The sequence below is a fragment of the Labeo rohita genome, chromosome 1 (genome assembly GCF_022985175.1).
Source record: "Labeo rohita strain BAU-BD-2019 chromosome 1, IGBB_LRoh.1.0, whole genome shotgun sequence".
NCBI lineage: Eukaryota > Metazoa > Chordata > Actinopteri > Cypriniformes > Cyprinidae > Labeo > Labeo rohita.
The window spans coordinates 47,463,248-47,486,968 of record NC_066869.1 but is presented as its reverse complement, the minus strand read 5'-3'; the positions used below and the strand labels follow the sequence as shown (position 1 = coordinate 47,486,968).

Here is a 23,721-nt window from a genome sequence, read left to right as displayed (position 1 = left end):
TTAATTTCGCTCGGTGCACCTTCACGTCTTCGATGCGGTTGGGGAAATCACACATCGCGGAGCCGGCTTAATGAAGCGTGTTTGATTTGGTGCGATGAGCTCCGTGTCTCCCAGTGCGTCTGTGTGAAATATGTCCTTCTCTCGTCCCACAGGTGAACATCTGCGGGTTTGCTCCCAGGGCTACACCTGCTGCACTTCAGACATGGAGGACAGGCTCGGCCAGCAGAGCAAACTGGATTTCGAGAAATTAGTGGATGAGAACAGCCACACCATACGGGCGATATTCACCTCCAGACATAAAAAGTTTGACGGTAAGCGTGCAACAGTTGGTTTTTGGTTTGATTTGTGTTTTCTAGCCTGACATTGTACATCCAGGATTTTTGATTTAGCCTAATTACTGGATAGTCTATAATGAACAGATGTAATGCAAAGCAGTTATGCTTTCAGTGTGCAAATTACACCGGAATTGATGTGCAATGACACCTGGATGAGTTGCAAAACAAATCTTTGTGGAAAAATGTTGGTGTTACCAGTAGCAAATTTTAAGGCAGTTTGCTTGTGAGCGAATCATTCTGTTGAGTCTAAACTGGTTCAGAAAGCTGAGCTTGCAGTTGAATCTTTGTGCAGTAAAAAAAGTTTAAATTGTGTAGTGTTACTATTAGTGAATTTGCAGTAGCAGTTTGTGAACAAATCATTTCGTTGAGTCACATCTTTTGATTGAATTGCTTATAAACCAGTTCAAAGAACCGAATACATGAAAAATGCTTTTGAGTTTTTGAACGAGTCATTCTATTGAGTCGGATCTTTTGAATGAATCGATTGAAATGGTTCAAAAATCGGAACCTGCAAATAAATCTTTGTGCAGTAAAATTTAAAAAATGTTTCGTGTTTTGAGTTGGAATTATTGAGCGAATCATTCTGATGAGTCTAAACTGGTTCAGAAACCTGAACTTGCAGATGAATCTTTGTGCAGTAAAAAAGTTAAAATTGTGTAGTGTTACTAGTAGTGAATTTACAGTAGCGGTTTGAGTTACATTTTTTGACTGAATTGTTTAAACCAGTTCAAAGAACTGAAAACATGAAAAATGTTTTTGAACCAGTCATTCTGTTGAATCGGATCTGTTAAATGAATTGTTTGAAATGGTTCAATACACTGAACCTGCAAACGAATCTTTGTGCAGTAATATAAAAAAATGTGTTTTAAGATGGAATTAGTGAATGAATCATTTTGTTGAGTCTTGAATGCTTTTGAATAAATCGTTTGAACTGTTCAGAAAACTGAACCTGCAGCTAAATCTTTGTGGAGTAATGTTAAACAAGTTTAGTGTTAGTAGTATGAACTGTATACAAATCATTTTTTTAGTCAGATCTTTTTAACAGGTCTAAATGATTCATTTACAGCTTGGTCGAAGTGGTTCTTGAGTTAATGGCTTTATTAAAACAAAATGTTCAAAAGAACTGGTTTGCACTAGTATATTGTAATTCCCATTGCTTGCTATTAATCTTTGTGCAGTAAAATTAAAAAAAAAAAAAAAAGTTAGTGTTTTGAGTTGGAATTTGTAAACAAATTAGAATTTGTAAACAAAATGCTTTTGAATGAATTGTTTGAACTGTTCAGAAAGCTGAACCTGCAGATGAATCTTTGTGTAGTAATGTTAAACAAAACTTTAGTGTTAGAAGTATGAATTGTAAATGAATCGTTTTGTTTAGTCAGATCATTGAATCATTGGTCTAAGTGATTCATTCACAGTTCAAAGTGGTCAAAGTGGTTCTTGAGTTGATGGCTTCATTAAAACAAAATATTCAAAAGAACTGGTTTGCACTAGTAAATTGTAATTTCCATTGCTTGCTACTCAATTTTGTGTACTTTATTTCTCCTGAATAGCTTCTTAAGTTTTTAACTGGCAAAGATGAAAAAGAACAGAAATATGTAAAGTAAGGACAATTTGTACCCACTAATGAAGCTTAGGACCTAAATTACTTAACCGGTTCAGAAAGCTAAACCTGCAGATGGATCTTTGTTTAGTTAAAACTAAACATTGTTTCGAGTTGCTAGGAATTTGTAAATGAATCATTCTATACAGTAGGAATTTGTCAACGAATCATTCTGTTGAGTCTAAGTTTTTGAATTAATTCTTAGCTCAGCTTGCAGATGAATCTTTGTGAGCAAATCATTTAGTTGAGTCGCATCTTTTGATTGAGTTGTTTAAACCAGTTCAAAGAACTGAAAACATGACAAATGTTTTTGAACGAGTCATTCTATTGAATCGGATCTTTTGAATGAATTGTGTGAAATGGTTCAATATACTGAACCTGCAAATGAATTTTTGTGCACTAAAATTGAAAAATGTTTAGTGTTTTGAGTTGGAATTTGTGAATGAATCATTCTGTTGAGTCTTGAATGCTTTTGGATGAATGGTTTGAACTGTTTAGAAAGCTGAACCTGCAGATTGGATCTATGTGTAGTAAAAACTAAAAATTGTTCAGTGTTACTAATTTGTGAATAAATTATTCTATACAGTAGGAATTTGTGAACGAATCATTCTGTTGAGTCTAAGCTTTTAAATAAATTGTTTGAACTGGTTCAGAAAGCTCAGCTTGCTGATGAATCTTTGTGCAGTAAAAAAATTGAAAAATTGAAAAAAATGTGTTGCTAGTGGTGAATTTACAGTAGCAGTTTGTGAACAAATCATTCCGTTGAGTCACATCTTTTGATCGAATTGTTTAAACCAGCTTAAACCTGTTATTGAACAAATTAGTCAGATCTTTTGAATGAATAGTTTGAACTGGTTCAAAAAACTGAACCTTGCAAATGAATCGTTGTGCAGTAAAATGAAAGTGTTTTGAGCAGGAATTTGTGAACGAATCATTCTGTTGAAGCAGGTCTTTTGAATTGACTCAGAACAGTGTCCTAAATGATTCATTTGCAAATCAGTCACAGTACAGCAAATCTTGAGTTTGAAGCTTTATTGAAATGTTTGAAATAAGCGATCTGCACTAGTAAGTCGTAATTCCCATTTCTTGCTATTCATTTTTGCCTACTTTGTTGCTCAAGAATAACTTCTCAAGTTTTTAGACTGGCAAAGTTAGAAGAAATATATGAAGTCTGGTTGATCTCATAGACAGTGTGTCTATATGGACAGTGTGTTTTCTTCTTTAAGCTTTAATGCATTTTATAAGCAGAGTGTGAGTTTTTTCCATTGATTTTCAAGGTGGTTAGCTATTCAGAAGATCATCTAATTAGCGTCTTAAATGTTGAATGTTATTGAAAGAGTTCAAGTTGTATTCACAACTTCTGTTAGTGGAAATATCTGCTCTGAATAACTTGAAATCTACTTTTGCAGTCACTGAAAAGTTCCTTATGTAATCTTTTGAATGAGAGCCGTTTAGTATCTACTTTTTAACCTTTTGTTACACCTTCCTTTAGGGGGTTCGGGCTTTAATTAGGCGGGCCAGACCTGCTCCAAACCGCCACTGTAATTCGCCCGGAAACCAGACGGACCTGCTCCATACAGCTCACACTAATTATACAGTTTTTGAAATGTCATAATGAAGGCGTACAGTGGAGAGCTGGAGTACATATTCACGGGTTATGTAAAGGTTAATATTATCGCTCTGGAAAAGTTGGTGATTTGCATGTAGTGTGAATGGAAATTGTTGAGCATATCTTGTGACTTAACGAACTCTGCTGTGGCCTTAGAAGATCCAGCACGTATGGATTTACTTTTTATGCACTTCTCTGGCTTCTTAAATGAGACTTAATGGGGGATCACAGTTGTTTAAAGTATCTCAAATGTCTCCTCAAATTCCCCTGGAGAAATAAAAATAGATAAATAAAAATAGAATGATTTTCATACAGTAAGAGTACACTCAAATGTATATATATCATTAAAAAAATTAAGTTTCATTGTCATACAAGTAATTAAATATTGGTTGTTTCACAGCTTGCCATACGTTACACTTTTTAACTAAATAAATGCAATTGTTTTCATGACAGATTCATGCTGATTCTAAGACATTTGAATATATGTATTTTTGTAAATATTATTTAAATCAAATTAAATAGATGAACATACTTAAGAATTACTAATAAATGTAGTGAGATGCATATTGAAGGGAAAAAATTATTAATTATTCCTTGCATATTATTAATTGTACTGTTTAAATATAAAATATATAAATAAAATTCTTAACATTTGTCCAGTTTGGAATTATGGAATGGAATAAATTCAATGGAATATAAATATAAATATAAATATAAATATAAATATAAATATAAATATAAATATAAATATAAATATAAATATAAATATAAATGTTTGGTAGTATGAGATTTTTTAGATGATTTATACAAAAATGTACAAAAAATACACATGTAAAACACATTTTTACAATAAATACTTCAGATTTATTTATTTATTTTGGCAATCTTTTGTGACATTTTTCACACCAATTTTTCTACTGTAATAAGATTTCATTCTCATTACTGTTCCACCAAATCAACACCATCAAACATTTTCATGTGTAATATATTTTAGCAGTTTTTTACAGGCTTATACAATAAGCATGAATGTCAGCTCAGATCATTTGGTCTGGAAGAAGCAATTGAGCCGTTAAAGAGATTTTTCTTCCATTCCTATGAGAATGTGAGCAGAGTCGCTCGCTGAATGACTGCGAGACAAATCACGCCGGCGGTTTGCATACTGATGTTCCTGAGAGACGGAGGCCGTGATACGACGTGTCATGCTGGAAGTTTCTAGTGGCTTGACTGTACGCCAACCTCGATGCTATCCGGCCCACATTAATCCAGTGACACAACAAAACCCTTCACCGTGAATCACTGCCAGCTGATAACCTACATTATTTCTCTGACGGCTCTGTGAAGTCCAGCTCTGTGTTCTTCTGCCCATTTCTTAGGGATCTTGCGTTGAATCGTAACTCAGCCTAAAAGAGTTTTACAAACCGACGGCGAGGCTTTGATGAACATAGACGGCCTATAACGCTGACAGATTGTTAATTACGCTGGCGAGCTGCTGGATCATGGGCATGGCGGTGATTATAGATGCTGTTTTGGGCCAAAGGAACAGGAGAAATTTCATTAATAGCGAACAGAGCCATTAATACTTAAGCAATGCCATTAATAAACCTGAAATATAAAGGCGCTGTGGCTTTATAACTTTTTGGCCGTTGTATTTGTAGGTGAAATCAACCCCATTCACTGTGCAGTTATTACTCAAGCTCTGCTTTGAAACGTACAGTTTGTTTACACTCACTTAGTCGAATGCATTAGCATTAATTAGTAATTAGCATATCAGCATGTAATAATTATGGTAGCAATGGTGTCGTGTGACTTGTTGGCTGTTTTATGGATATTAAGTTCAAGTGTATACCTCTTAAAGACATGCCTTGAGCATATTTCACCACCAAAACAGTAATTTAATTTAATTTATTTTAATTTTATGATCATGGTGTCGTTTTAGGATACATAATTTGTTTCATAAACCAGACCACAATTATGACATTCATTAATGTAGTTAATGTTTGTTTATTAAAATATATAAATGTATTAATTTATCAATTTTAAAAATATACACTTTAAATCTAAAACTAATGGGAATCATTATTAAAACTAAATTGGGACATCTGGGTAAAAAAAAAAAAAAATATATATATATATATAATGATTAAATATTATTATTATTTTATTTATTTATTCATTTATTAATTTATTCAATGTCATACATTTTTATATTTTTTATTGAAATCAGCCTAAAGACAGTATATAAAAATAGTTAAGATTTATTTATTAATTTTTTTCTATTGTAATAAGATTTAATTTTCATTAATGTATTACAACTAAGCTTTAAATATTTTACACCAAATTTTAATTACATTAAAATGAGCTGATTTAAGATGATTATTTTTGCAGATTTAAAAAAAATATTAAAATATTAATATAAAAAATATTAAAATGTATTACATTTAATGTAATAATGTATTAAATGCATAAATATATGTTAATATTTTGATTAAACAACTTTATAATTTTTTACAGCTAAGCTTTAAATATTTAAAACCAAATTTTAATTAAATTAAAAAGCAATTATATGTGTGTGTGTGTATATTATACATAAATTATACATATTAATGATAAAATAAAATATTAATGATAAAATAAAACAAAAAAGCGTGCACTACTTTTTGGATTCTGAAAGTTGCACCGTGTTGATTTAACCTGAGTGTTTTGAAAAGCACTATAGTACAGGAAATTTGCACCTGACTTCTATTGGGAATAGTTTCAACCCTCAAACACCCACCGAGTTTGACATTTCACAGTGTTTTAATGCCACTGCGAGTTCCACCACGGCAACTCCTCCAAGCTTCAGCCGTACGAAATTAAAAAGTGAGTGATGTTGAAACCTGTACATTGTGAAAAATTTGCTTCCTCCCTTAAGCTGCCCTGCTGGGAAAAGAGCACAAGATTTGTCGAGTCTGTGGGGGTGACCAGAATCAAAGAAAGAGGCTTTTCGCTCTGATGTAATCAATCCTCTGTGGCTTTTCTCCCCCCAGTAACATCTGTGATTCACTGGCTCTCCCACACTGAGCAAAGTGCCCGTATTTGTCTAATCCTGAGAGTTACTCATCGAGCCGTGCTCAGAAACAGGTCAGGATGAGGCAAAATGGGAGACTGAACCCGACTAATGTATTAAAAGACGAGTAATGCGGCCTAATGGACGGCCGAATCAAGAGAGATGAGCGGTTTGCATTTGCATCATTCAGGACTCTGTGCCAAAGAGTGTGCCAACGTGCTGGAGAAGCTGCTTTAAACACGCGTTCATCAAGCTACAAGTTTCTCATAAAGTAGTTCAACTGCAGTCAAGCTACTGCTTTGGAAAAAGTAGCTAACTGCATTAAAGCTATTTAAGAAGAGAGATGTACTGTATTATGAATGAACAACTGTCAGATTATATTTGTTGTAACAATCTGAGCAGTATTTAACTACTGCAAAACTAGTAAGGATTACATTTAGCATGGCAACATTAAACTTGAAGGCGAATTTTAGAGTGAAAACACAGTGGTGCCTGCTGTCTAAAATAAAATGAAATAAAATAAAATGAAATGAAATAATAAAATAAAATAAAATAATAAAATAGTTGGTATTTTGTTTTGAAGGTTATTGTATCTGTTTCTAGTTACACAATTAGTGCAAAATAAAATAAAATAAAATAATAGTTGGTATTTTGTTTTGAAGGTTATTGTACCTGTTTCTATTAAAACAATTAGCACAAAATAAAAAAATAAAATAAAATAAAATAAAAATAATAAAGTAAAATAATAAAATAAAATAAAATAAAATAAAATAAAATAAAATAATGAAATAAAATAAAAAAGCACAAAATATGCAGTATTTTTTTTAAATAAGTTTCTGTTATTTTTTATAACAAGCTCTAGTATTAAATCACCATTTTTCTCAAAATAAAGGTTATTGTATCTGTTTCTAGTTACACAATTAGTGCAAAATAAAATAAAATAAAATAAAATAAAATAATAGTTGGTATTTTGTTTTGAAGGTTATTGTATCTGTTTCTATTAAAACAATTAGTGCAAAAAAAAAAAAAAAAATAAATAAATAAAATAAAATAAAATTAAAATAATAAAGTAAAATAAAATAAAATAAAATAATGAAATAAAATAAAAAAGCACAAAATATGCAGTATTTTTTTTAAATAAGTTTCTGTTATTTTTTATAACAAACTCTAGTATTAAATCACCATTTTTCTCAACTGGCATCGTGTATAGCTGATGGTGCAGTGCATTAGTAGATTATATGTCAACAGTTTTAACAATTTTATAAAATATTACACTACAAAAAAATGTACATTACCTTTCAAAAGTTCTTCAAAAAAAAATGTTTCTAGATCATGTGACACTGAAGACTGGAGTAAAGGCTGTTAAAAATTCTGCTTTGCATGAGAAAAATAAATTACATTTTAAATGACATTTTAGTCAAACAGAAAACACTTATTTTGCATTGTAATATTATTCACAATATTACTGTTTTACTGCATTTATAATCAAATAAATAAGCCTTGGTGAGCAGTATGAATGTTGCTATATCTGTAGCATTGCAAATTTTCATTAGTTATTGCATAAAGGTGCCAGTGTTACACATCATGTGTTTAAAAGACATAAGGACCAAAAAATAGCCTGCGTTCCAATTCAGACTTAATCCTGCAGCCTTTAAAGGCCTTAACAGCATCAGGATTTTTCAATAATGCATCAAAAAACACAAGGCCCCATAGGAAGCCGAGGCGGTAATCAAAAAGTGGGAGTTAAAGAATTTCTAAATAGGCTCCTATAAATAGCAAAGGAATGAAAAAAATGAGGGCATGGAAAATGGATGAAGGATCAAATCCCTAGGAGGAGGCTAGAGCTCCAGAAGATAAAGGACGAACGCCGCTTCACAGCCGGGCAGAGTGGGCAGCACAACCACTCCAAGCATTCACATTCACCAGCAGCTTTCCAAAATCGCAACTGCTATCGGTGCCATTGGACAATTCACAAATGAGATCAATTAAAGCAAAACCGATTCGCTAAAAATCTTATTCAAATGTGACAGATGAATAATGTAAAAAAAAATAAATAAATAAATAAAATTGGCAGTTCACGTCAGTTTTGGCTGACTTTACGCATCAGGGATTTAATTAGATATGCTAAATATATTTCAAATACATTTTAATGTCTTTAAAAAAATGGATAAAGATCCAAATTTATTTCATTCTTTTATGACAATTTTAACCTACATTTTTCCCACTCATTACTGTTATATAACCAATTTTTTTGTGTGTATTTTTTAATGAATTATTTATAATAATTAATTATTTCATTAATTATTTAATTATTCATGATGATTCCATAATGATTTTTTGCAAAATAAAATAATATATATATATATATATATATATATATATAATTTATTATTATATATTATAATAATAAATTAAATTAAATTAAATTAAATAATTGATAATACCATCATTTAAATTTCTGGTTGACATTACTCTTCTGGGGAAGCACATGAACTTGACTAAATATATGAAATATATATTTCAAATAAATATTAATGCAATAAATTGCAATATTTTTCCGGATGAAATAAACATTTTCCCACTAAGTTTACTTTACTATGCTCTGATGTACTGCAAAATCTCATTGTCATTATTGTAATAAAAGTGGAATTTTAATATAATAAGCTTTTTAAATGATCAAAATATATATATATATATTCTTTAATATTTTGAATATCAAATGTATAATTTATAATTTAGGATGATTTAAATATATTTATTTATTTAAATAAAATGCAGTGCAGTAAATGCTATGCAATGAATATTACTAATTTAACAAATTAATTATTGTATGTGTATTACAGCTCATTTACTCATTTATATATGACAGACAATATATTTTGTTTAAATCAGCATAATGGCTATACAATAAATAGAAAATGTTTTTGTTTGTTTGTTTGTTTGTTTTTTATTGTTATATAAATATTCACCTAAAATTAATGGCTAAGATCTCATTCTCATTACCGTAATACAAGCTGTTTTTTGTTTGTTTGTTTGTTTTTTATAAAAAATAATAATAATAATAATAATAATATTTTTTTAAATAATCTTTAATCTTCTTGCTGACTGCCATTATTAATGTTTTTACAACAATAATTTTAATATTAATATGCAATAAATATGCAACAAAAAATAAATATATAGTAAATGTACTATTTAATTTTTATTTTATTTGCATTACAGCTAATTCATGACACACAATATATGTAAAAACAGACAAAAACTCTGCAGCTCACATCAATTTTGGCTGACTGTACTCTTTGGGGAAAGCAGATGGACTTGACTAACTTCACTTCACACCCAACAGAGTACAAAAAGAGATCCATTCATCACGAGGCGGCTCTGCTTTTTGAGGAAAAGAGATACTGCGGCCGGATCGATATTTATCCCGCCAAGCTGAAGGTGTTTCTGGGGATTAGCTGCCAAATCTGCGCTGCCTATCAGAGTGATAAATAAAGCCGTGCGTATATGCGCGTGTTTGTGTGTGTTTAAGTGTGTTGGTCTGTCAGATACACACCTGCCCTCCGAGATAAAGACCAGAAGACAAGCAAAGCATGAGCCGGAGATGATAAAGAAAACACGCACTACGACCTGAATCCAGATCAGAAGCGAGACCTTCAATGATACAGACGTGTGGCTAAAGAGAGAAGGATATTCATCGCACAGATAAAACCATCAGGTCATGAAGACTTATAGTCATGGATTTACTAGATGGATGGATGGCCAAGTCTCATTTCATCTCAAAATCAATATAGAATAAATTAATTTGAGTCTTTTGTAGTCTTTTATGACATTTCTGCCAAATGTATTACATTACATATATATATTAAAAGAAAATAAATAATAAAGAATAATAATGTAAAATTCTAATGTTGATTTAAACAAAAATATGAAAAAAAAAAAAAAAAAAATATATATATATATATATATATATATTAAATATATAAATATTATATATATATATATATATATATATATATATATATGTGTGTGTGTGTGTGTGTGTATAAAATGTAAATATAAATAAACATAATAAATGTATAATTAAAATATTTCCTTTACATCACTTGCAAATTATTTAACCTTTATTTATTTAACCCAACATTTATTTATTTATTTAATTATTTATTTATTTTACTTGCCAAGTTGTACGTGGATTGATTGATTGATTGATTGATTGATATATACTTTAATATATATTTAATATTTAAAGTAAATGTTTTAGATTTTAGAGAGAGAGAGAGAGAGAGAGAGAGAGAGAGAGAGAAAGAGAGAGAGATAATCTTTATATGAAAAGTTCAGATGCAAAAGCCTCTAAATCCATGTGATGTATTTCTTTAAAAATAGCATTTCTTTCTGGCTACTTTGTATAGGTTTCTATGTAAGTACTGGTACTTCTGATTGGGCTGAGGCTGGAATTTAGCGAGTTTGAAGTAAAAGTATTTGATGGACGTATAATATGTGGCAGGAGCATTCACTCCGTATCATTATCTCATTTATCATCATTTATTTCAATAATTCAACTCAAATTGTGAAACTTGTGTATTAAATAAATTCAATGCACACAGACTGAAGTAGTTTAAGTCTTTGGTTCTTTTAATTGTGATGATTTTGGCTCACATTTAACAAAAACCCACCAATTCACTATCTCAACTAATCAGAATATGGTGACATGCCAATCAGCTAATCAACTCAGAACACCTGCAAAGGTTTCCTGAGCCTTCAAAATGGTCTCTCAGTTTGGTTCACTAGGCTACACAATCATGGGGAAGACTGCTGATATGACAGTTGTCCAGAAGACAATCATTGACACCCTTCACAAGGAGGGTAAGCCACAAACATTCATTGCCAAAGAAGCTGGCTGTTCACAGAGTGCTGCATCCAAGCATGTTAACAGAAAGTTGAGTGGAAGGAAAAAGATGCCCAATCAACCGAGAGAACTGCAGCCTTGAGAGGCTTGTCAAGCAAAAATCGATTCAAGAATTTGGGTGAACTTCATAAGGAATGGACTGAGGCTGGGGTCAAGGCATCAAGAGCCACCACACACAGACGTGTCAAGGAATTTGGCTACAGTTGTCGTTTTCCTCTTGTTAAGCCACTCCTGAACCACAGACAACGTCAGAGACGTCTTACCTGGGCTAAGGAGAAAAAGAAATGGACTGTTGTCCAGTGTGGTCCAAAGTCCTCTTTTCAGATGAGAGCGAGTTTTGTATTCCATTTGGAAAGCAAGGTCCTAGAGTCTGGAGGAAGGGTGGAGAAGTTCATAGTTGCTTGAAGTCCAGTGTTAAGTGTCCACAGTCTGTGATGATTTGGGGTGCAATGTCATCTGCTCCTGTTTTTTGAAAACCAAAGTCACTGCACCCGTTTACCAAGAAATTTTAGAGCACTTCATGCTTCCTTCTGCTGACCAGCTTTTTAAAGATGCTGATTTGGCACCTAGGCAGTAATTAAAGCAAAAGGAGCCCCTACCAAGTATTGAGTACATATACAGAAGATGAACATACTTTCCGGAAGGCCAACAATTCACTATTTTTTATTTTTTTTTTACTGGTCTTATGAAGTATTCTAATTTGTTGAGATAGTGAATTGGTGGGTTTTTGTTAAATGTGAGCCAAAATCATCACAATTAAAAGAACCAAAGACTTAAACTACTTCAGTCTGTGTGCACTGAATTTATTTAATACACGAGTTTCACAGTTTGAGTTGAATTACTAAAATAAATGAACTTTTCCACGACATTCTAATTTATTGAGATGCACCTGTAATTAAAATATATAATTTCCATTACATCACTTGCAAATTGTTTAACCCTACATTTATTTATTTATTAACTTGTTTTCTTCTTATTATTTGCAAATTGTTATTTAACCTTTATTAATTTAATCCTAAAATTGTAAATGGAAATTATTTATTTATTTATTTATTTATTTTTTAAAGCAGTTGCATATGTTCATGAATATGTATAGAATATGTACTATATAACTTAATAATTTAACAAATTGGAAACGCTAAATAATCAATCAAAGCCTGACTAATCAGTGAAATTGACGGTTAGTTGATTAATTGTTCTAATTACCGTTATATTAATTGATTATCAAAATAATTATTATTTTAATTATTATTATTATGTTAATCTCCAAAAAATGATCTCTCATCTCCCACAAAACTTTGCAGTCTCTTCTAAGAGGCTTTTTCCCTCAGGATTTTTGCATGTGACTAATCCACATCAAACTTATTTTGTAGTTATTACCCAAAACCAACCTAAAAGACCGATTTATAAAAGCGCCAAGCAGATGTTCTTGCTCCGGGATGTCTAAATCCAATTACATAGGCAGTTGTGCAACTATTTTGCCTCTTTGACCATTTCAAACTACATTTCAAGCGCAGGAAGCAAGACAAGAAAATATGAATAGATTTCGCTTTTCCTCATATGATTCCTTCAGTGCTTTTGATTCTCTCTCAGTGAGAGAAAAATAGCGGTTACAGCAACTGTAAGCATGCAAAGGCCAATCCGTGCAAAAACATATGCATTAGAAGATTGCAACAATTTTCACAGACAGAAAAATATATGATGGAAGAATGTGCAGAGTGCTTTAAAACCAACAATATACTCTTGAATGCAGTAAGGGTGAGTGGATGTCTTCGTCTTTGATTTCTCCCAGAGGGCCAAGTGTTTGTCTTCAGCCCCTGACCTGAAAGAGAGCATGTAAGGTTCCTCTTCACAGCTGAAGCGCAACCAAGACTTGAACTCCATCTGAAGATGCTTTTGAAGCCGAGATGGGCTTCCTGACTGGCGAAGTGGGTCTTGGATCGCTGTAAAGGGCAACTTCCACCCCGAGCGCTGGATTCCCATTACACACCGCAGACCTCAAAAGCATTTCCTTCCTTCCCAGAGTGAGACATCAGCAGTCGACTAGACTTTCAGATGAAACTGCAACGGGGTTCGTGCCTCTGCAAAAACACCAGTCACGATTCTAGGGTGCACTGTATGGGTTTGTTATCATCTATCAGACTAAACTTGTATGTTTGAAATTCTGTGCATGCAAATGTGACAGGAAAGTGTCAACAATTTTGTATATTTTTGTTGTCGAATTGTCAAATAGTCGTTTGATCTCAAAAGGCCCTGCAGACCACTGTAGCGCTAGACTACAATTCAGGCCACCTGCATGCAATTCAATAGAAAGCAACACAGTGCTTAAGAGAAGTGCAAATAAAGCAGTGTTGCCAAACCTCTAAAAATATTTTATTTTGTTTAAAAAAGCAGTGTTGCCAAGTCCTCGGTTTTCCTGCAGAATTGAGCTACTTTTATACTGTTGTTTTTTTTTTAGTCCTCACCAGAACGTGTTTTTGGAGCAATTTTGCTAGCCACTTTCCTTCGGAACATAATTAGGCTAGTAGCAGTCAGATTGGTTTTGTTATGCAGATCTGGCAAGTCTGAAACGAAGGGTTGTCAGATCTGGCATAGATCTAGATCTGGCAATTTTTATTTATTTATTTTATTTTATTAAATAAAGTAGTGTTGCCAAGTCCTCTGTTTTCCTGCAGAATTGGGCTACTTTTATACTGTTGTTTTTCTGGTGAGGATCCTCACCAGAAGGTGTTTTTGGAGTAATTTTGATAGCCACGTTCCTCCGGAACACAATTAGGCTAGTAACAATTGGACTGATTTTGTTACGCAGATCTGGCAACCCTGAAACGAAGGGTTGCCAGATCTGGCATAGATCTAGATCTAGATCTGGCAATTTTCTTTTTCTTTTTTTTTTTTTTCCTTTTATTAAATAAAGTAGTGTTTCCAGGTCCTCTCTTTTCCTGCAGAATTAGGCTATTTTTATACTGTTGGTTTTTTTTTTTAGTCCACAGGACCCTCATCAGAAAGTGTTTTTGGAGTAATTTTGATAGCCACTTTCCTCCAGAATACAATTAGGCTAGTAGCAATTGGACTGATTTTGTTACACAGATCTGGCAACCCTGAAACGTAGTCAATCTAATACAGTGTAGGAAAGTTTTACAAAACAAACAAAAATTGCAAATTACAAACAAAAATTGCAAAGTGCAATAACTGACATTTGATTAATTGTTCTAATAATTTTTAGATTATTTGAATATCAAAATAATTGCTTGTTTCTGCCCTAGTATGAGCAATAGCAAGTGTCACAATTGACTAAACCTCTAAAAATCAGTAGATAATATGAAATACAATTTAACTATTGTATTTTATTGTATTAAATAAAGTAGTGTTGCCAAGTCCTCTTTTTTCACACAGAATTGGACTACTTTTAGCTCACCAGAACATGTTTTTGGAGTAATTTTGATAACACGATTAGGCTAGTAGCAATTGGACTGATTTTGTTACACAGATCTGGCAACCCTGAAATACAATATGAGAAATACAATTGCGCTTGCGCAGATCTGGCAACCCTGAAACAAAGTCAAACCAGTACAGTGTGGGAAAGCTTTACAAAACTGCAAACAAAAATTTCAAAGTGCATTAATTGACAGTTAATTGATTAATTGTTCTAATAATTATTATATTAATTATCAAAATAGTTGCATGTTGCTGCCCTATATGGGCAATGGCAACAGTCACAGTCGACTAAGCCTCTAAAAATCAGTAGATAATATGAGAAATACAATTTTGCATGCATACTTTACTGAAAGCTCTCTTCTCCCCATGCATTTGAGGCCTGTGGAGATATTATGGGCATTCCTAAGTATTCTAGGATCATATTGTGTCTGAAGCAGATGATTTACAGAGAAATCAATTTACAGATTGAGACATACAGGAAGAGGCAAAAAATAGCAGAGAGAGCGAGAGATACAGATGCTCTCTGGCAAACACTGTCAGATGCCCATTACGACTGCAGTGTAGAAGAGCATATAGACCAAACCTTCAGCTTGTAGTTGTAACTAAGCCTATAAACACTTAATTCGTTACAGAATCTGAGGACAGACATTACATGAATTGACATTTTGACTGTGCAAAACTCAACACTAGAATGTCCAAGCTGACCTGACAGTTTTTGTGTGTCCTATTACGTTTCTTAGTATTTAATAAGCCATTGTTAAGATGTTAAAAAATATTTTCCCAAACTTTATATTAGACCTTGAAGGTGAAATATAGCATGCGATGTAACTATAATTTAAAACTATAAAATAAATTGAGTGGCTGCTACCATTGCACATAATGTTTCAGTGTTCGAGGTTTTTTTTAATTTATTTTTTTTAATGCTGTACCGTGTCCAATTACCCAGTGTCAGAAGCAGCAGTGGTGCTTCGCTGAACATTAAACTCATTCAGCCCACAGCTACAGCCATGGCAACAGAAACAGGAAAGTCTCACATAACTTCACAACATATGTTTTCTGGCTTATTTGTCTGTAATTCCCCAGAACAGTAGCTATTCTTTGTCTGCAAAGTGTTCTTAGTGCATTGCTACTGCCTAAATATAAAGTTAGACCTCTCCTCAACAAACCAAAAGATTTGAGGACTCGTGTATGAGCAGACACTCTTAAAAATAAAGGTACTTTATTGGCATCAGTGGTTCTATGGAAAACCTTGAACATCCATGGAAGCTTTCAAATGCAGAAAAGGTTCTTTATAGTCAAAAAGGTTCTTTTAGGTTTTTAAACTGTTCTTCAAAAAGGTTCTTTTAGAAACTGTTCACTAAAAGGTTCTTTGGGGAACCAAAAATGGTTCTTCTATGGCATCACTGCAAAAACGCATTTTTGGAAACTTTATTTTTACGAGTGTAGCACAAGTACAGTAAGTTATGTAACCTAGTTAACCTTGTGAAGCCTGACATGTAGAGGTTTGTTTGTTTGTTTGTTTTATTTATTTATTTATTTTGTATGTATGCATTTATGTATTTTTTGTTTGTTTGTTTGTTGGTTGGTTGGTTGGTTTAAATGGAACTGTTTATTGAACATTTAGACAAATTGTTTACACTTAAGATGCACATATTTGGTCCGCAACTTAAAAAATTCATGCATATCCGTGAGCACAGCCTATATTCGTGATTGAATGTCAATGCATCGATCAGAACGTAGTATAATCCCCCAAAAAGCGCGTGTTTGACAGAGCATCGCTCCGTTTGCGGTCCCGTGCGGCCGTGACGCGATGACAGCAACATTTCCTCTTCAATTCTGCAATCCGAAACCACACGTGTAGTTCCTGGAAGCCAGCATGAATAAGTAAGCATTGTTGTGATGGGCCGATGTCAGGTGAAGTGACTGTCAGCGAGGGCGGGTTATTCTCAGAGGACGTCGTCCGGCTGTCTCTCTCTTTCCCTCTCTCTCACGGCCGCCAGCGACCTCCATCATCAGGGGAAAAGCTGCCACTCGGGGTAATTTCATCACGACGGCACAGATGACTGATTGGAAATTCGGGTCACGCCGTTTTTCCTCTTTTTTCTCATCCTGACTAGATGGACAGTCGGAAGAGGTGACCGGACGTCCCCACGGACACTCCTGGAGAGGCTATATGAGATCCACACCAATTTTATTTCATCTCTTTTCATTTATTTATTTCCTCGGCCGCCTCGCTTCGGTGTGTCAAGGATGCCGAGAAAACCGCGCCGCCATAATTCACTTTGTTCCGAGTCCCTCTTCAGTTGGATATTGAGTTTGCTCGGCCCAAATCCTCCCTGCTCACTTACTCTGGATGAAAAAGCACTGGTTATGATAGATTATTTCTTTTGCTGGTATTTCTTTGTACACCTTTTTTGCACAAGGCTTTCAGGGATGAATTCGCAAAACCATTGTGCTTCATAAGTGCACCGTATGTCAGTGTAAACACCTGAGTTTTATGCACAAACCAGCTGCATGTTCTAGTTTAGCATAATTTATGTGCAAGTCATTGAACATATCAAATTATTTAAACCAATTTCAACTTCGTTTTTAAGTTATATGAGATTGAACTACACTGTAAAACACAATTTGCTGAGTCAACTTAAAATAATTTGTTACCCGACTGCCTTAAAATTTTAAGTTCGGTCAATTCAAAAAAGTATAGTCAACTTGAAATGTTAAGTGGTACTAAGTGACAACTTAGATATTTGAGTTGATTCAACTTAAAATTAAGGCAGCTGGGTAACAAGCCCAGCTTTTAAGTTTAACAAACCAAAATTTTTGTTTAGTCAACTCAAATAAGTTTAGTCAACTAAAATTTTAAGGCAGCAGGGAAACAAATTATGTTAAGTTGACTCAACAAATTGTATCGTTTGTTTGTTTGTTGGTTGGTTTATTTTTTACAGTGTAGACAAGATTTAAAAATATGGGTTCTATGGGTCTTAAAAAGCTGTAATTTATTTTCCTTTTTAATTAAGTAGATTTTTCGGACTCCTTTGGCGCATGTGTTCTTATCTAAACTCAAACTAAACAAGATCTCTTATTTTATGTCATTTTGTATCTAAAGTAAATGTATCTTCATTTAAGAATTTTCAGGCATTTTACTTTTTCATTAGTGCTGTTAAATGGTTAATTGTCATTAATCTCATCCAAAATAAAAGTTTTTGTGAATTGTGAATGAAAGGTACAATATTAACATTTAAACAGCAACTAAAACAAATCTTTACACATTAACTCAGCTCTCATCAAATGAGTTCATTTTCTTCATGTTTTCTTTAGATTGTATTTTTATAGTCGGTAGTTTTGAGAAATGCAATATCAACATGTAAACAGCATCTAACACCTAAACACTTTAACTTTTGAGACGTGAAAATCTTTAGAAAGCAATTAAATTCTCATAAAATCAGTTCATTTTCATCATGATTTTTGATGTGGATTGTAGTTTTATAATTGATCAATTTGAAACAAAACATAAACATTTAAAATGCGTCTAAAGCCTAAAAAGTTCAGTGTTTCTGCAATTTCTTTACAAAGCAATTCATTTTCTTCATGATTTCATGATGTTATTATGTTATTATTTGTGTAGTAGGTAGTTTTAAAATTCACAATATTTACTTTTAAACAGCATCTAAAACCTACAAACTTCAACTTTAGAAACATGCAAATCTTTGCAAATTAAGTTCTCATCAAATTATTTTCTTCATGATTCTTGATATGAAAGGTACAATAGTAATATTAAAATGGGATCTAAAACTCTTAAAAGTCTAAAAAATAATGAAATATGCAATATTTAAAAAATGCAATGCAAAAAATGCAATATTAACATTTAAACAGCATCTAAAACCTAAACACTTTAATCTATGCAATTAACTTCAGACACATAAGAACTGTGAGGTCTTAAAGTCTTTCATTTAATTACATAAAACTTGCAAAAACGGTAATAAATTGAGATGAATGACATGTACAGCCGATTATGTTATGCTTAAAAACTTTAGTTCAGTTGCTGCTATATGTATAATATATATACAGACATAAGTTGCCCATATTGTACAATAAGTCTAATTGCTGGAACAGTCGTCAGATATCATGCAATCTCCTCGTTTGGCACTAATGTTTTTGAACCATGTGTGAGCCGTTACATAATTTGCATAATTCCTTTAGTGAATCATGATGCTATGCGTAGCCGTAATTCATTATTATTGAATCCCCCTACAGCTTAGTGACGCATTTAGCAGGTTCATATTATATTGCATCTTTCCAGAGTAATTTACCAATGTGATCCCATTAGGGTTCACAGTAAATTAGTATTCAAGTATCAGTTACTATCTAAAATAATGATATTTAATAAATTTAAAGTTCTTTATTTATGTATTTCTTTAGCACAGTCACTGACATGTATAATAATAATAGACAGCAGTTACATTACTGCATATGTACAGCTTTAGAAACCATCATAGATATCATCATTCATAGCGTATTAAATTCTAAATGAATATATGAATTTCTAATAAATGATCTTAATTAAACATGCTTTTAATGCACTTATATTTCATTATTGTTGAGCTGTAATGCTAATTAAATCGAGCAAACTGCAGGACAAAAAGTCTAATCTGCACTTCATTTATAAATAAATCAGCCATTAATGTGTTTTTCTGACAAAGTTAATCCATCACACATTTTCTGCAGTATGAGTATTGATTTGTAAGTTTTTATGTGTCTAAAGTTAATTGCATACATACAAGTGTTTAGGTTTTAGATACTGTTTAAATGTTAATATTGCACATTTAAAAACTGCAGTCAAGAATCGTGAAGAAAATGAACTGATTTGTAAAGATTTGCAGATCTTTAAATTTGCACAAACACTGAAACTTTAGGCTTTAGATGCTGTTTACATTTTTATATTTTGCATTTCAAAAAAATACCTACTCTGAATATACAATCCGCATAAAACAAAATTAAAAAAAAAAACAAAAAAACGATTTGATGAGAATTGAATTGCTTTGTTAAAGATTTGCATGTCTTTAAAGTTGCACAAACACTTAAGTTTTTACATTTTAGATGCTGTTTAAATGTTTATATTGCATATTTAAAACTGCCTATTAAAAAAATGAAGAAAACATGAAGAAAATGAACTGATTTGAAGAGAATTTAATTAATTTTCAAAGATTTGCACATCTCTAAAATCAAAGGTTTTAGATGCTGTTTAGACGTTAATATTGTATGTTTCAAAACTACCTACTAGAAAAAATACAGTCAAGAATCCTGAAGAAAATGAATTGCTTTGAAAAGAAGTTGCAGAAACACTGGTTTTAGATGCTGTTTAAATGTTTATTGTGTGTGTTTCAAAACTACACATTATAAAACTACAATGCACATCAGCAATCATGAAGAAAGTGGACTGATTAGATGAGAATTAAACTGATTTGCATGTCTTTAGTTGCACAAACACTGAAATTTTTAGGTGTTAGGCACTGTTTAAATGTTTATATTACGTTTCAAAACTGTCTACTATAAAATTCAATGAAGAAAATGAACTGATTTGATGATAATTTAATTAATTTACAAAGATTTGCACATCTCTAAAGTCGAAGTTTTTAGGTTTTAGATGCTGTTAAATGTTAATATTGTATGTTTCAGAACTACCTACTATAAAATACTATCAAAACTATCCATTACAAAACTACAATCCACATCAAGAATAAGGAAGAAAATTAACTGATTTTTAAAGACTTGCATGTCTTTAAATTCTCAGCAAATAAGTTCATTGTCTTCATGTTTTCTTAATGTGGATTGCATTTTTATAGTAGGCAGTTTTGAAATATGCGATATAAACATTTAAACAGTATCTAACACCTAAAAAATCAGTGTTTGTGCAACTTTAAAGACATGCAAATCTTCAACAAAGCAATTTGATTCTCATCAAATCGGTTCATTTTCTTCATGTTTACTTCATATGGATCGTATATTTACAGCAAGCAGTTTTGAAATGGACAATATAAAAAATAAAACAGCACCTAAAGCCAAAAAAATCAGTGTTTGTGCAACTTTAAAGACATGCAAATCTTTACAAATCATTTTAATTCTCATCTAATCAGTCCACTTTCTTCATGGTTCTTGATGTGCATTGTAGTTTTATAATGGGTAGTTTTGAAACACACAAAATAAACATTTAAACAGCATCTAAAACCAGTGTTTCTGCAATGCATTTTCTTCAGGATTCTTGAATATATTTTTCTAGGTAGTTTTGAAACATACAATATTAACATCTAAACAGCATCTAAACCCTAAAAACTTTGTCTTTAGAGATGTGCAAATCTTTGCAAATTAATTAAATTCTCATCAGATCAGTTCATTTTCTTCATGTTTTCTTGATGTGGATTGAATTTTATAATAGGCGGTTTTGAACATGCAAAAACATTTAAACAGCATATAAAACCTAAAAACTTAAGTGTTTGTGCAACTTTAATTAATTTGCAAAGACATCTCGAAAGTTGAAGTTTTTTAGGTTTTAGATGCTGTTTAGATGTTAATATTGTATGTTTCAAAACTACCTGCTATAGAAACAATTACGAATCATGAACAAAACAAATTGCTTTGTAAAGAAACTGCAGAAACACTGGCTTTAGGTGGTTAAAATTTTTTATATTGTGCATTTCAAAACCTACTGTAAATATACAGTCCACCTCAAGAAACCATGAAGAAAATGAACTGAACTGTTTTGTAAAGAAGTTGCACAAACACTGAATGTTTTAGGCTTTAGATGCTGTTTAAATGTTTATACTGTAAACATACAATCCTCATGCACAAGAAATCCGGTACATACAGTACAAGCATGTTGCATGGAGGTTCAGATGAGCCATGCGGAATTGAATCTGAGTTGCTGATAAAATTTTAAGTCGCGGTACCACATGAAGCCAAAGCAGCTGGAGCTTTAGTGCTTCACACGCATTAATGTTTCAAAATACCAGCTCTGTTGGAACAAGCCGTCCATGTTTCTCTGCTTTACAAGGCCAGGCAGTATATTTCTCCGCTTTTCAGCGATTTGTGAAATACATCGGAGACCATTTCACCAGGAGCATTATATGCTGTCAGGATGGGAACTAATTATATAGGGCTTCCAGAAGCCATTGCTCAAGCCCCATTAGGTCTGCTAGCGCAGCCACGTTACTGATATATCACTGCGACGTAATTGTATTTCATTCGCTCTTCTTAGAGTTTGCTTAGTTAAATGGAGCGTTAGAATACTGCAATTTAAGAGAAACAAAACTAATGCGGCTGCGACGTTCTGCGCAAAGCCTTTAAAGCAGAATCGCTTTAAAACTTCAGCAATCTTCACGAACCCGAGGGAAGGAGCATTCGCGTGGAAAGATGCATCTCCGATAGTGTTGCCAGGAATCGTTGCCAGGAATCCCAAGGTTGTGAGATGCCATTTTTATTTATTTATTTATTTCTGTGCAAAAGCACTTGAGAATGCATCGGAGACCTTAAAACCTAATTGAATTCATCCTTCTTCATAAGTACGATGGAGGCATGTGTTCCTAAGCTCGTGACAAGATCGCGATTATTTATTTATTTCGCCTCCAATTATGTTTCAAACCACAACGGGGGCAAGTCTGCGCAGGATTTAATATCCGGGATGTTTATCAGCGTTTGGCAGTTGAGCTAACATGAAGTCTGCGCTCAATTTAACATGCTCTCGTTTCCACTGGCTCGGGGCGTTCGCTCGTGTGCGTCTCTGTATGAAACCCTTATAAGGAATTGGTATTTCTTTAAATATCTCGGGAACGTTTATGGTCAGGCATGCATCATCATCCACAGGATGTTTAGTTCTTGGGAACTGGACGTATATGATGTTTTTAGGCTGCTCTGTCAAGTCAAAATGATTGTTTTGTAGGTGCGTGGTTGTTTTGGCATGTCCAGATGTAATGTTAATAGTAGAGCTAAAATTAGTCTCCTGTCTGACTGACACAGTCTGGCACAGGAATCACGTCATTCATTTTTTCCCCCTCCTTAATCTTTGGATTTCAGTCATACTGTACATATTTAAAGGTGTAATGCAATAATTAGAAGTCTATGAAAAGTCTAGTTTAAAAGTAAGGCTTTTGTATTCATAATTCATTAATTATGCATATACTTTGGTATATTTAATTATAGTATATTTTAATATTTCAGTAGATGGATGAAATTTGAGGGATGAGATTTCACAAACATTTTTGATTGTCTAAATAAATAATTGACTTTGTTCTGATTCATTCTAAATAGTTTGAACTGATCTACAGAAATAATAACATTACAGAGATACCAACAAAGACTGGACTATTTTTATTTTATTTTATTTTATTTTAGAAATTGCTCATTTTATTTACTTATTTAGAAATTATTTATTTCATTTCACAGAAATTACACACCTTTTTAAATAAATAAATATAAATTATAAATGTAAATAAAATTATTTAATTTTATTTTATGTTGTGCTGCTAGTGCACAGAAATTACACACATTCTAAAATAAATAAAGTAAATAAATAAATAGAAATTATAAAATAAATAAAATAATAAAGAGTTGTAGTAGTTTAACACAGCATGCATTACTTAGAATAATCATAACAATATTTTCATGCAATATTCTGTTTTTTTTTTTTATGCATATATATCACCCAAAAAACATAAAGTAAAAATAAATAATAAATAAATAAGCAAACAAATTAAATAAAAATAAATAAATAAACAAATAAATAAATAGTAGTTC

The 23,721-nt window shown here is 32.3% G+C and overlaps 1 protein-coding gene across 3 annotated transcripts in view; it reads left to right on the top strand.

Moving 5' to 3' along the window:
• Nucleotides 1-23,721, top strand: part of gpc6a (glypican 6a) — a 265,587-nt gene that overhangs the window by 54,981 nt on the left and 186,885 nt on the right. For all 3 annotated transcript variants that reach the window (XM_051108184.1, XM_051108192.1, XM_051108199.1), the window contains exon 2: nt 153-311. In XM_051108184.1, coding sequence (XP_050964141.1) covers nt 153-311 — 159 coding nt within the window. The remainder of the gene's footprint in view (nt 1-152; nt 312-23,721) is intronic.